This window comes from Phyllobates terribilis, unplaced genomic scaffold (assembly GCF_046119375.1).
Source record: "Phyllobates terribilis strain yellow unplaced genomic scaffold, ASM4611937v1 Scaffold_3__8_contigs__length_932513732, whole genome shotgun sequence".
Classification (NCBI taxonomy): domain Eukaryota; kingdom Metazoa; phylum Chordata; class Amphibia; order Anura; family Dendrobatidae; genus Phyllobates; species Phyllobates terribilis.
In genome coordinates, this window is record NW_027362763.1 from 386312430 (window position 1) to 386326857 (window position 14428).

A 14428-nucleotide genomic window follows, 5' to 3' on the forward strand; every position below is an offset into this window, starting at 1 on the left:
GGTGACTACCTCTTGAAGCTCATGAAGAGAATGCCAAGAGTGTGCAAAGCAGTCATCAATGCAAAAGGTGGCTACTTTGAAGAACCTAGAATATAAGACATATTTTCAGTTGTTTCACACTTTTTTGTTAAGTATATAATTCCACATGTGTTAATTCATAGTTTTGATGCCTTCGGTGTAAATGTACAATTTTCAAAGTCTTGAAAATACAGAAAAATCTTTAAATGAGAAGGTGTGTCCAAACTTTTGGTCAGTACTGCATGTACCTTCCTCCAAAACTATGATGACTCCACCAAAATGGTGAGCGGCGATGACGCCATAATTAGCGTCACCATCCCGCTTCTCTGTCTTCTGAAATGCTCTCTGCTCACAATCAAAGAGGATGCATTGCAGGCAGAGTGCGATGAGATAGAGCAAGGAACCATACAGGGTGATTACACACAGCCCAGACTCATCTCATCCCAATGTGGATTGGGTGACAATGAGGAATAGGAGGAGGAAGAACAGGAGCTAGTTTCATGTGCTATAGATGGTACTACCTGCACAACTGTCATACCATCTGTTCAATGTGGATGGCCAGAGGACAGAGAGGAGGAGGAGGAGGAGAGCATGGTCAGTCATCCTCTTGGTAAGGACACAGAAGTCTTGCCTGTTAGCAGTCTAGCACGCATGGCTGAGTTTATTTTACGCTGCCTTTCCCATGACCCTCGCGTTCTCAAAATTTTGGGTGACAATCATTACTGGTTGGTGACACTTCTAGACCCACACTACAAGGAGAACTTTTTATATCTTATTCCTGAGGCGGACAGGTCTACAAAAATGGGGCAGTACTAGAAGGCCCTTGTTGCGGAACTATTAAAAAAATTCCCATCTGAAAATGCTGGCGTCAGAGGTCGCAGTTCGTTGGACAACCAAGGAGTACAGGCGAGAGAGACACAAATGCAATCCAGCAGAGGTAGGGGAACACTGTCAAAGTTCTGGGACAGTTTTCTCAGACCCTCCCATCGCACAGGCCCTGAGGTGCGAGGTACTCTCACAAGGAGTGCAAAGTTTGGGAAGATGCTGAGAGAGTACCTTGCCAACCATACCAACATCCTCTGTGATTCCTCTGTGCCTTATAATTATTGGGTATCCAAGCTGGATACGTGGAATGAACTGGCTCTCTATGCCTTGGAGGTCCTGGGCTGCCCTGCCGCTAGCGTTTTATCAGAGCAGGTTTTTAGTGCCGCTGGTGGAATTATAACTGATAAGCGCATCCGCCTGTCAACTGAAAATGCTGACAGGCTGACCCTTAAAAAAATGAACAAGGGCTGGATTGGGGCAGACTTCTCAACACCACCGAATGATAGCAGCGTAACATAAACTCAATTCCAGTGTCTTTTTTTGGGAGGTGTATTCCCATGCACCTTTTCACCGCCACACATGGGTATATGCTTCCTGATTTTGGATATTTGCTCTTGTCGTCCTACTACTACTCATCCTCATCCTCCACTACCTTATCACCAGGGTGACCGTGGTCCGTGATGCAACAGCCACATAATTTTTTTAAAGCCTGCTTATGATGCCAGTAAAAAAAAAAATTATACAGTATGTTCATGAATACCCCTCAGGGGTAAATGTTTGTCAGCCCATACACTTAGTGCATGGGCATTCCAAGTATAGGAGACCCGCTCCTTTCTAATGGGAACATTTTTTTATAAGGCCCTCTAAGTCTCTTCCAAGGGGCAATGGAGTGCCTCCCAATTTTTGGCAGCTCTTGCATTCACTTCATAGGCCAACACTATGGGAGATCCTCTGCTTTCTAATGGGAATTTGTCGTTACTGTGGCCCTGTTCTATGTGTCTTTAAATTCTTAGTGATGTTTTTCCTAAAATTGTTCAGCCGTTGGACTCACTGCATACCCTATAACTGTATAGCAGACCCTCTCCTTTCTAATGGGAACATGTCGTACTCATTACTGTGGCACTGCTCTATGTGTCTTTAAATTCTTAGTGGGGTTTTTCCTAAAATTGGTCAGCCATTGGACTCTCTGCATACCCTATAACTGTATAGCAGACTCTCCTCCTTTCTAATGGCAATTTGTCATTACTGTGGCCCTGCTCTGTGTCTTTAAATTCTTAGTGGGGTTTTTCCTAAAATTGGTCAGCCGTTGGACTCACTACATACCCTATAACTGTATAGCAGACTCTCTCCTTTCTAATGGGAATTTGTCATTACTGTGGCCTTGCTCTATGTGTCTTTAAATTCTTAGTGGGGTTTTTCCTAAATTTTGGCAGCCCTTGCAGTCACAGCATGGGCATTACCACTATAGGAGTCCCGCTCCTTTATAATGGGAACATTTTTTTTACTGAGACCCTCCTCTAGGTCTCTTCAAAGGGGTATTGGGTTGCGTCCAAATTTTTGGCAGCCCTTGCAAGTCGCTGGATACGCAATAACTGTATAGGAGACCCACTTGTTAATAATGGGTACAACAAAGCATAACTGGCTGATGGCTCTCTAACAATAGCGAGGGCTGACTGCTGGCCTTTTAAGAATAGTAAGGGCCGTCTAATGGCCCTATAAAAATAGGCTTTATGACTTTCAGAGTCCCTCGATCATAAATGAATCAGGATGTGTCAGATGATGTGTCACACACCACATTGCCAGATAAGGTTGTAAAATGTTAAAATGACATTTCCCGGTAAATGCATTTGTCTTAAAAAATAACGTAAAAAAACCCAAAACATTAGGATCTTTCTTTAGCATAAAAAACAGCTTCACCAATTTAACCTCAATGTGATCACATTCTTCAGCTCCTGCACCTCCTCTTCAATCTCCGAAATGACCACATCAGTCACAAGCTGACAGCACTGCCTTGGCTGAGCGGCAACAGGCTGTGCTGAAGATAACATGCTTAATGCTTTGGTGACAAACCGCCCAGCGCTGCAGAGTTGTTGAAAGCTGTAACACAGCAGCCTTATCTGTGGCTCTCACTGCTGAACATACAGCCAGGCATGGTGGTGTGTGACAATGGGCGGAACTTGGTGACGGAGAAATAGATATGGTTTCCCTCTATGCCAGTCCTTTCACCGAGCTAAAGAATATGGCTGTGGTAAAATACAACTCCCACTGAGAAGCTGTTACAGATTGAAAAACATTGTGCCAACCAGAGGATTTGATTCTGAGGGCTCACCTTTCTCCCCCGCTCAAGAGCCCCATAGCTGCTGCAAAGTTTGCGCTATCATGAACTCTCCTGAGATAGAAGCCAGGGCACACCAGAGGATTCTCTGGTGGGTCCATCCAACCCTGCCGAGAAGCAGTCCTGGCTAAGAAAAGTGTGTGGGAAGGTGTGGCTGCTTTTTTACTGAGGAGGAAACACACGCAAACATGGGGAGAACATACAAAGTCCTTGCAGATGTTGTCCTTGCTGGGTTTGAAGCCAGGATCCCAGCGCTGCAAGGCTTCAGTGCTAACCACTGATCCATTGTGCTGCCATTCACCCTCTAATATCTAACAGGCTGGAGAAACTTGCACCTACTGCCACTCTATCTTCAGCTCCTTTGTGAGAAACTAATGTATTTGGGCAGCCACTCAGTCTACCAAATAAAATTCCTGAGAAGGAAATTGGGGATGGCTTTGCTACTGGTACTGGGGGCAGTACTAATACCATGGCGTCGTACCATAGTTTACTGGAAATATTCCAGGCTGGTAGGAGGCAAGCAAATTCCCGCAGAAAAGTACCAGCAGTAATGTTTAGGGACCCGTGCTTGTAGAAGGCTGAGACAACACCGGGAGAAATAGTGATGGCTGGGGACCGAGTATGGACACGAGGCATGATGCATGAAATCTGGCAGTTTAGTATTGCGGCCTGTGGGTGGGTGGGTGGCTGGCTGCATATTTACTCTTGCATTCCAAGTAACAGAAAACTTAGCAGATGGTGGTCTCTATCATCATCATGGCCTCACCTCGGCACTATGAGGGGCCCACCAGAGGAGTCTCCAGTTTTCTGGTGGATCCGTCCATCCCTGCCGAGAAGCAGCCCTGGCTAAAAAAAGTGTGGGGGAAGGTTCCCGGACACTCTATGGCTGCTTTTTTAATATGGATCAGACGTATTTATGCATGTTATTTCTCAAACCGCATTGCAGATCAGGCCATTGCCTAACTCTGTAGTCATGAAATGAAATGCGCAAAGAAAGATGTTTGTGCGTCAAAGCACCACCGACAAGTGCGAGTTGATGTTGGACGGGCTGCCATTGCTTCTGCAACAAGCTGCATTAGAGGACTTCCTGGGAGAAATGACACCCAGAGTAGATACGGTTTCCCTTTATGCCAGTCCTTTCACCGAGCTAAATACAACTCTCAGCAAAAAAAGCTGTGGATTTGCTCCATACCATCCCAGGCCACATTCACCTGTCCACATGTTTATGGTTAGGCAGTCCTTCCCAGCAAGTGCACTGGGGAGGGCACAGGTAATGTTGTGGGACCCATGCTTGTGGAAGGCAGAGGCGATATTGGGAGAAATAGTGGCGCCTGGGGATCGAGTATGGACACCCGGCCATCGCCAGCATGAGGTTATGAAAAGCTTCCGCCTCCACGAGTCTAAGAGATCACATTTCAAGTGAAAGCAGCTTTAGAGGACTTCCTGGGAGAAATGACACCCAGAGTAGATACGGTTTCCCTCTATGCCAGTCCTCTCAGCAAAAAAAGCTGTGGACTGGCTCCGTACCATCCCTGGCCACATTCACCTGTCCACGTGTTTGTGGTTAGGCGCTCTTTCCAATAAGTGCACTGGGGAGGGCACGGGTAATGTTATGGGACCCGTGCTTGTGGAAGGCGGAGACGATACCGGGAGAAATAGTGGCGGCTGGGGACTGAGTATGGACACCCGGCCATCACCGGCATGAGGTTATGAAAAGCTTCCACCTCCATGAGCCTAAAAGGCCACATTTCAAGTAAAAGCAGCTTTAGAGGACTACCTGGGAGAAATGACACCCATAATAAATACGTTTTCCCTCTATGCCAGTCCTTTCACCGAGCTAAATACAACTCTCAGCAAAAATAGCTGTGGACTGGCTCCGTCCCTGGCCACATTCACCTGTCCACGTGTTTGTGGTCAGGCGGTCCTTCCCAGTGCTTGCACTGGGGAGGGCATGGGTAATGTTGTGGGACCCGTGCTTGTGGAAGGCGGAGATGATACCGGGAGAAATAGTGGCGGCTGGGGACCGAGAATGGACACCCGGCCGCCGCCGGCATGACGTTATGAAAAGCTTCCGCCTCCACGAGCCTAAAAGGCCACATTTCAAGTAAAAGCAGCTTTAGAGGACTTCCTGGGAGAAATGACACCCAGAGTAGATGCGGGTTCCCTCTATGCCAGTCATTTTACCGAGCTAAATACAACTCTCAGCAAAAAAAGATGTGGATTGGCTCCGTACCGTCCCTGGCCACATTCACCTGTCCACGTGTTTGTGGTTAGGCGGTCCTTACCAGTAAGTGCACTGGGGAGGGCATGGGTAAAGTTGAGGGACCCATGCTTGTGGAAGGCGGAGACGATACCGGGAGAAATAGTGGAGGCTGGGGACCGAGTATGGAAACCCGGTCGCTGCCACCATAAGATTGTGGACAGCTATCGCCTCCACAAGCCTAATAGGCCACATTTCAAGTGCAAGCAGCTGTCAAAAATTTGGCAGTATAGTATTGCAGCCTGTGAGTGAGTGGGTGGCTGGCTGCATACTTGCGCTTGCATTCCAAGGAATGGGGTAGGGACAACTGAACACTGCAAATGGGACAAGGATGTGGATGGTGATTGTTGCAAGTCTGCAAAGGCAGGTGCATGGCGGGAGGCATCTTTGCATGCGCTAAGGATCACTTATGATGGGCACACTTTTAGGCAGTGACCTGGGAGTCAGAAATGCTTCCAGAGGTCTACCCCATGCTGTTCCCATGTCTTTTCGGCACTGTATGCATGTGTCTTATGATGTGTCACACACCACATGGCCAGATAAGGTTGTAAAATGTTAAAATGACATTTCCCAGTGAATGCATTAGTCTTGGTTGAAAGCAATGCAAAAGTGCAAAAACGCATCAAAAATGCAACGTGTGAACATAGCCCAAGTTGTGGAGGAGTATTTTTGTTTTTGGTTATTTATTTTGCCTTATATACAAGTCATTACCCTGGAAAGGATGTTCCTTAACATATTTCCCAGGAAAATCCATTTTGGTTTAGTTTTTGTATGTTATATTGTGAGTCCGTAAAAGTGGCGTAATACTCTGACAACGTTGTTGACAGCAGTGACCTGGGAGTCAGAAATGCTTCCAGGGGTCTTCCACATGCTGTCCCCATGTCATTTGAGCACTGTTCCCGTCGATTTGGACAATTTTTAGGCCCTCTGCAGACCGCCGGGGGGAGCCGCCAGAAAAGGACTCGAGTTTCCCATAGATGTACATTGGGCTCATTGCTCGGGTCGAGCACCCGAGTATGCCAATTTGCTCGACCCGAGCAACGAGTACCCAAGCATTTTAGTGCTCGCTCATCACTAGTAAAAAGCAAAAGTGCATTTAAATACCATAGGTTTCTTAGTAACACTGTTTTGATAAGAATAGCATAAAAGCCATCCCACCAGCGGCAAGGTGACCCTATTCAGTACGGTCTTATACTGTCTAATAATACAACTGACTCGCCCCCTGGGCCGTGGGGCACTCGGAACCGGGCAATAGGGAGACGATGGGGGTAGTAGTGGCGACCCGGTCCCGTAGCTCAGGGTGGTCAGACCGGTGGTATTCTTTTAGGTGTTTTAGATAATGTCCGACTACGCCACCCGTGGATTGCGGCCATTAGGAACTGCCGCTGCAGGGCAGACCGCTGGGGCCGATGATGTATGCAGCTGGGATGGTGTGACTCCCCACGGGAAGAGTGCGGCCCTAGGGCAGTGTGGTGGATGGTGGGAGTGATGGTGGTGAGAGTCCCAGTACCGGTAATGCCGGAGGAGCGAAAAAGCACACAGACAACGTACTGAAGTCCAGGGTCTTTACTCACGGTTAAAATCCAAGTCACTTCTGCAGGGAATGACTGCTCGAGCCGTGGTGCGTCCACCAGCCGAGGGGCTCGGTCAACTCCCAGATAGCTCAGGAGTATGGCTCAAGACCCCCTTTTGTCCTTTCTCTGGCCTGCCTCACCAGTGACCCACTTTTGTCCAGCTGCCGCGGACTTGTGCGGTTAAACGTGGGCCCTGTCCTCCGCTGTCCTATATGGTGCCTTCCTAGGAGGTTTGATGAGGTGCTGCACCAATAAATGGTCACAGCCTCCGGTCTTTGGCCGAGGGTTGTTTCTCCTCCACCAACTTCGGATCCAGTACCCTTAATCTGCCTGACCCTTCACCCTGGATTCTCGTGGGTTCTTAGGGTCCCTTCCACCTTCTTGTTCCTGAGCCCTTCTGTTTCTTCCTCTCTTTCTTTGCTGTTCCTTTCTGTTTCTGTTCCTTTCTGTTCTTGTTCCTTTCTGTTCCTGGCCCTCTCCTCAGGCCTGCCTCATGGAGCTGGGACCAGACTGAGCCACAGCTCCCTGTCAGCCCTCTCCGGCCGAACTCCTCTCTCTCCTCCTCCTGCTTGGACTGACCCAGAACTAAGATGGTGCCTACCTTTTATAACTCCCTCTAGAAACATGAGCCCAGGTGACCAGCAACCAATGGGCTCCTACCTACGCTTAGGAACCAACCCCTATCTGCTCCTACAGCACTGGGTGTTCCACCCGCCTCCCCACTCCAGACAGGGACATAGTCGGTCGTGCCTGCACTTCTGTCTAATGGGAGCACCGTTGAGCTGTCCCTCAGAAATGGGGTGTGTGTGCTGTATGCAGCTAACTGAGCCCTGGTCCACACTCCATCCTTACCCGGGAGTGGAATACCACACCTCTGGCAGAGGTGCAATACCCCTGTAGCGGCCGAGCCCTCGGGGCGCTACACAACCATACCTTGTGTCAGAAGTGACTTATGTGAAAAGGGCAGACAAAGCACTGGGTCCTGAACTATGGACACCTCAGCCTTGGGAAGGTTTTTAAATGTAATGTTCTGCTCAAGTAGGGGAGGCCATGCCCTAACTTGCACAAAATGCAAAAATAGAAGAAAAAACACGAATTGTGCTAGAGTTTGAGTTGGTATACATGAAACATATAAATGCATGTTCACATTAGCCATTAAAAAAGACAAAACCTACAAGAAACAAAATGAGCATAAACCAAGATGTAACAAAATAAGTAAAAATCAAAAGTGCATTTAAATAACATAGGGTCACCTTGCTGCTGGTGGGATAGCATTTATGCTTTTTTTTTATCAAAAACAGTTTTACTAAGAACCCTATGTTATTTAAATGCACTTTTGCTTTATACTTATTTAGTTACAGCAGGGTTTTTGCTCATTTTGTTTCTTGTAGGTTTTGTATGTAATAATACCGGCCTGGAGAATCATATTGCCAGGTCATTTTTACAGTGCAATGAATGTAAATAAAAACACTAGTGATGAGCAAGCATGCTCGTCACTAGAGATGAGCGAATGTTTCAATATTTGATTCGGATTACGATTGCCGAATTTGCGATATTCGCCGATTTTTTCGTTGAATGTTCGTTGAACATTACCAAATGCCATAGGATTCAATGAGAGGACAAAAAAAAACCGCATACGCAACACCTTAAAACCAAACCAAAAAGCTGCCAAAACACATCAAATTAGGGGTAGACACCTGGAAAGTGCCATCAATTGACCCAGAGTACAAGTGCTATAATTATTATTACTATTACAGCTACATTTATTCCGTGGCGCATTACATGTCAAAAGGGGTCACCGACTGGTTCAAGAGGAGAGAAGACCCTGCCCGCCAGGGTGCACAAACAATCTACAAGGGATGGGTTAGGATACAGTAGGTCAGGGTACAGCAAGTCGTGCAACGGTATGCTGGGGTGAGGGTTACCGCAGATTGTACACTTGTCACAAGAAGTGGGTCTTCAGCTTCCTTTTCAAGGTTTCCACAGTGAGTGAAAGTGTTGGGGTACAGCGTTATTACAGTAGGGAAGATGCACGGGACAAATCTGTCGAGAGTCTAAATCACGTTGAGCTTCCAGGAGCTCACAACTGAGCAGGTTAACACCTGTACCGATTAATATGAAGGCGTAAGGCTTCTTCTTAATGACTGCAGGAGCGGGATTAATCAGACGCTGCGGTCTTCTGGCTCCTCTCTGTCACGGTAAACCTGTGGCACCATGCAAGCTTCAACACAATGTTCACAAGATAGACAGCAGCGGTGGTTGGTCTCCTAGACAACAAGCTAACTCCTTTATGATGATAAAGGACAACATCAACAAGTAGTTTGTATGTTCTCCCCGTGTTTTCGGCGGTTTCCTTAAGGTTCGCCAGTTACCTCCTCAGTAAAAAAGCAGCCATACAGGAGTGTTCACAAATCAAAAAATAAGGACCTGACACCACCATTTCCGTGGCCAACAGATTGGAGATGGTGGATTTCCACCTCTTTGCTTTGTCATGTTTGGGAGGAAACAAGTTTTTACGTGACCACAAATGCGGGACAGAGGGCTGGTTGTGGTGCTGAGAGAGGGCAGAGTATGGTGAAACAGACAAACTGCTGGACGGTGAGTGAGGTGCAGGGGGATATGTTACGGTGGATTGAGAAATGTGTGGTGTGCTCGGTGAAACAAACACAGCATGCATGTCCGCTTACGTTATAGCTGACAGGCTCTCACTCAGCCTGACTGGAGCAGGTAGACAAGCAGAGGTTCTGCAGTGGGAGACCTGTGTGCAAATACTTGGCATGGTACGGAGGAGGAGGAAAAAGCAGCGGATGCGGATGATGGGGCAGCTGATGGTTGTTGAGGTCCACTGGTCCGCATTTTATCGCAGTGAGATTGCCAGAGTAAGGCATGTTGATTGCGCATGTGAAGGTTCATGCATGTAGTAGTCAAATTATTTCACTTTTTCCCTCTACTGAGTTTTTTTATCGCAAAGTTTTCAGATAACGCGAGTTGGCACATCCATTGCGGTCTCAAAAAAGGCCCCTGCTAGGCAACCCTTGCAGCCCCTGCGAGCTGCAGACTAGCGACTACTGCTGGTCACTGCCACAATTGTTGCTAAGGATGTAGTGCTCCTCGTGCTTGCATCACTCCGAGTCTGCGCCATAAGACGCAACGTAACCTCCTCGTCTTCCTCCTCCACCTCTTCAGATGAGCTACTCAGCTGCATGCCTCTGGGTTCACACCCAGTTGGATGTGCAACCTCATCATCATCCAATGTGATACCCCATTCCTCGCCCTCAGAGTCACCCTCCTCTTCTTCTTCCCCTGACAGCACAGTACACTCGAGGGTCAGGAAGCTGCTCGGGCCGAACATTTTGTGGAGAAGAATATCTGCCCCAAACTATTTTAAGCTGAGATGCAGTCTGCTTTGTATACCCATGTTGTTTATCAGGTCTGTGCACCCCTGTGTGAAGATCAATATCGACACCAAAAAATTATTTTCACTAGAGTATAACTATTGTAAAGGAGACCAAAACCTCTTCCACTGCAGCCAACCCAGCACATGGAGACCCAATCAGGAGTGTTCACATTTCCTTAAATTAGGACCTAATACCACCGAAGTGGCATCAATTTCAGTACAGTAGAAATTGTACAATTAGGAATGACATGTCTTCCCCTACGGCCAGTACAGTAGATGGATACCCAATCCGGACTGTTCCCATTTGAAAACAATTTGGCCTAAAACCACCAAAGTGGCATCAATTTCATGAGAGTCTAAGTAGTATAAATGGGGACCGACACCTCTTCCATTACAGCCAACCCAATAGATGGAGACCAAATTAGGATTCCCCACATCTCCAAAAATGATTGGCAGACAGCAACAAAGTGGAATCAATTTCACTAGAGCAGTGGTTCTTAACCGGGGTTCTATCGAACCCTAGGGGTTCGGTGAGTCGGTCTCAGGGGTTCGGCGGAGCCTCCGCCACGGAGGTCAAGACACACCCGACTCATTAAGTAAATTCGTGATGACACTCTCCGCTTGGCCATCACTTGCTGCAGATGATCACGTTACATTAATTGGCCAATCAGTGCTGCGGGGAATTTAGTGTGCTCAGTAGTCACCGTGTGACTGTCGTAGTCATACGTTGTGTGGTTTCTTTCTTAATATTTTAATCCATATTAACTATGTCGAGCAAAAAAAGAAAGTGGTCGGACGAATATGTACAACATGGATTCACATGTATCACGGAACGTGATGGGATTCAGCATCCTATCTGCATGATTTGCAATGCCAAGTTGAGCTACTCTAGTCTCGCACCGGCAAAACTGAAGGAACACTTCTTGAAGCTGCATGGAGATGGGGAATACAAGAACACAACGCTTGCTGAATTCAAGGTGAAAAGAGCCAGATTCGATGAAAGGGCCACTCTGCCTGCTCTTGGATTTGTACCCGTGAAAAAACCGATCCTCACCGCATTGTACGAAGTTGCTTACCTGATCGCAAAGCAGGGCAAGCCGCACACCATCGGTGAAACACTCATAAAACCATCAGCGTTAAAGATGGCGAATCTGATACTCGGAACAGCGGCCGAAGGTAAATTATCCCAAATTCCTCTTTCAAATGACACCATCAGTGACAGAATAGAGTGCATGAGTAAAGACATCTTGGCTCAAGTAGTCGCAGGTCTAATTTCAAGTCCGGCAAAATTCAGCCTTCAACTCGACGAGAGCACAGACGTTTCTAATCTAAGCCAGCTTGCTGTTTTCGTGCGCTATGTGAAAGACAACATGATAAAAGAAGAGTTTTTATTTTGTAAGCCTCTTAGAACAACAACTAAGGCAGCCCATGTGAAGAAGCTTGTGGATGACTTCCTCAGAGACAACAATCTTTCATGGGATATGGTTTCTGCAGTTTGTATGGACGGAGCTCCAGTCATGCTGGGAAGAAAGTCTGGTTTTGGTGCGCAAGTAAAAGCCGGTGCACCACACATCATTGTTACGCATTGTATTCTGCACAGGCATGCGTTGGCAACAAAAACCTTGCCTCCAAAAATGGCAGAAGTATTAAAAACTGCAGTGGAATGTGTGAACTATGTGCAAAATAGTGCTCTGAGGCACCGCATCTTCAGTGAGCTGTGTAAAGAAATAGGCTCTGAATTTGAGGTACTCCTGTACCATTCTAATGTTCGGTGGTTATCCCGGGGACAGGTGCAGAATCGTGTTTTTGCCATGCGTGTGGAATTAGCCCTGTTTTTGCAAGAGCACCAACATTGTCATGCAGATTGCTTCAAAAATCCTGAGTTCATTCTCATTTTAGCGTACATGGCTGATATATTTGCAGCTCTAAATCATCTCAATCAGCAGATGCAGGGTGGTGGAGTCAACATCATGGAAGCAGAAGAAAACCTGAAGGCTTTTCAAAAAAAATACCATTATGGAAACGACGAAAAGACAACAATAACTTCGCAAACTTTCCCTTTCTGGATGACTGTGTAAGTAAGATCGAAGATGTGTCTGGAATCGGAGACATTTCTGTATCCATGGAACTGAAGCAAACAATTGCCATGCACTTAGATGAGCTTGCAAAGTCTCTCGACGGATATTTCCCTACAAGAGAGTCATATCCAGCATGGGTGAGACAGCCTTTCACGTTTGCTGTTGAGACAGTAGATGTCAATTATGAATACCTCGACGAAATCATTGAAATTCAGCAGAGCCAGGTTCAACAGCAACTCTTCAGAACAACAACACTCTCAACGTTTTGGTGTCGACAGTTGGAAAAGTACCCAATTATTGCTAAGAAAGCCCTGGAATATTTTATACCATTTGTTACAACATATCTCTGCGAACAATCCTTTTTGAGGATGGTGGACATAAAAACAAAGAAAAGGAACAGACTTTGCTGTGAAAATGACATGAGAGTAGCACTTGCCAAGGTGAAGCCACGCATATCTGAACTGGTCTCTCAAAAACAACAGCAGAAGTCACACTGATTTGCAGGTATGTAATTTGTTGTGAGTTCATGCACTGTGTTGGTTTTGTTCTTTGATCAAGGTGATGTTCATGCACGGTTCATTTTGTGTACCAGTTAAAAAACATATACCTATGTCTTGAATTTGGAAAAAATCATATTTGATTTATCACTAAAGAAGGGTTCGGTGAATGTGCATTTGAAACTGGTGGGTTCGGTACCTCAAACAAGGTTAAGAACCACTGCACTAGAGTATAAGTAGTATAATTGGGACCGACACCTCTTCCACTACAGCCGGCCCAATAGATGGAGACCAAATCTGTATTCTCCACATTTCCAAAAATTAGGGCCTAAAACTTGCAGCAGCAGCAAAAGTAGGCACACAAGACATATCACAGACTGCAATTCTGCAAGATCAATGCAGAACACTAAAAACTACAAAATCACTTACTCTTTACAGTCTGCAATTGGGGTGCAAAAGTCCTTTGAGATCCATGACTTGTTCATCTTGATGAAAGTTAGGCGGTCAACACTTTCATGGGACAGCCGGGTGCGCTTATCTTTCAGGACACCTCCAGCAGCGCTGAACAAATGTTCTGAAAAATGCTGGCTGCGGGGCAGGATAAAACCTCCAAGGCGTGACAGGCGAGCTCAGGCCATTCATCCATTTTTGAAGACCAAAATGTAAAAGGGTCAAAATCCTCACTGATGGTATTCGTATTGAGCTCTAGATAGTCCTCCAACATCCTTTCCAGTCGTTCTCCACGTGTCAGACTTGCACTCTGTTGTGCTGGTGCACGAGCTGGTGAAAAAAATGTGTGAAAGGACTCACAGAAATTGCTTCTGTCACTTTCTCTGCTACTAATGTTTTGGGTTGATGAACTGACATGCTGGAGGTTGAAAGACTACAGATGCGATGCACACTGTGTGCCTCACTCCTATCTTGGGGAAAAGCTTTATTAAGGTTGCTTAAAAGCTTTTTTCGATACTCCAACATTAGCGTGTCCCTTTCCATGGCGGGAAGCATCTGGTAAAATGTACTCTTATAACGTGGATCTAACAGAGTGGCAACCCAGTAGTCAGCATTATTTCGAATTCTAACTTTACGGGGATCATGTTGCAGAAAGTGCTGCAAGAGGGCACTCATATGTCGGGCTCTTACAGGTGGTCCAAAGCCAGACTCTATCGTTGTCTGCGTAACACGGATGCATGTTTCCTCCGTCTCCTTCTGCCAACCACATTCAACAGAGAGGGGATGATTATCCTCTTTGTCTTCTGACTGTTGCTCGCCCATCACCTCTTCCTCCTCCATTTGTTCCTCGGCTCTTACACCTTCACTAACAGTATGTCTGGTATCACCAAACCCCCTCTATCGCAGGAAGCCACCGTCACATGGCATCCACCTGTGTGACGACAGTCTGGAACTTTGAAACATTCTTATCCTTTCCGCATCCTCCTCTTCTTCT

General features: G+C 46.6%; 1 protein-coding gene across 1 annotated transcript; it reads left to right on the forward strand.

Moving 5' to 3' along the window:
• The first annotated feature begins 11176 nt into the window (after window positions 1-11176).
• LOC141258553 (protein FAM200C-like) lies at window positions 11177-12487 on the forward strand. Its single transcript, XM_073673531.1, has one exon. It carries the CDS (start codon window positions 11177-11179, stop codon window positions 12485-12487), a length of 1311 nt encoding a protein of 436 aa, XP_073529632.1.
• Window positions 12488-14428: the final 1941 nt, after the last annotated feature.

Coding starts and splice junctions, on each gene's coding strand:
- LOC141258553 (XM_073673531.1), top strand. CDS start 11,177: ATGTCGAGCAAAAAAAGAAAGTGGTCGGACGAATATGTACAACATGGA.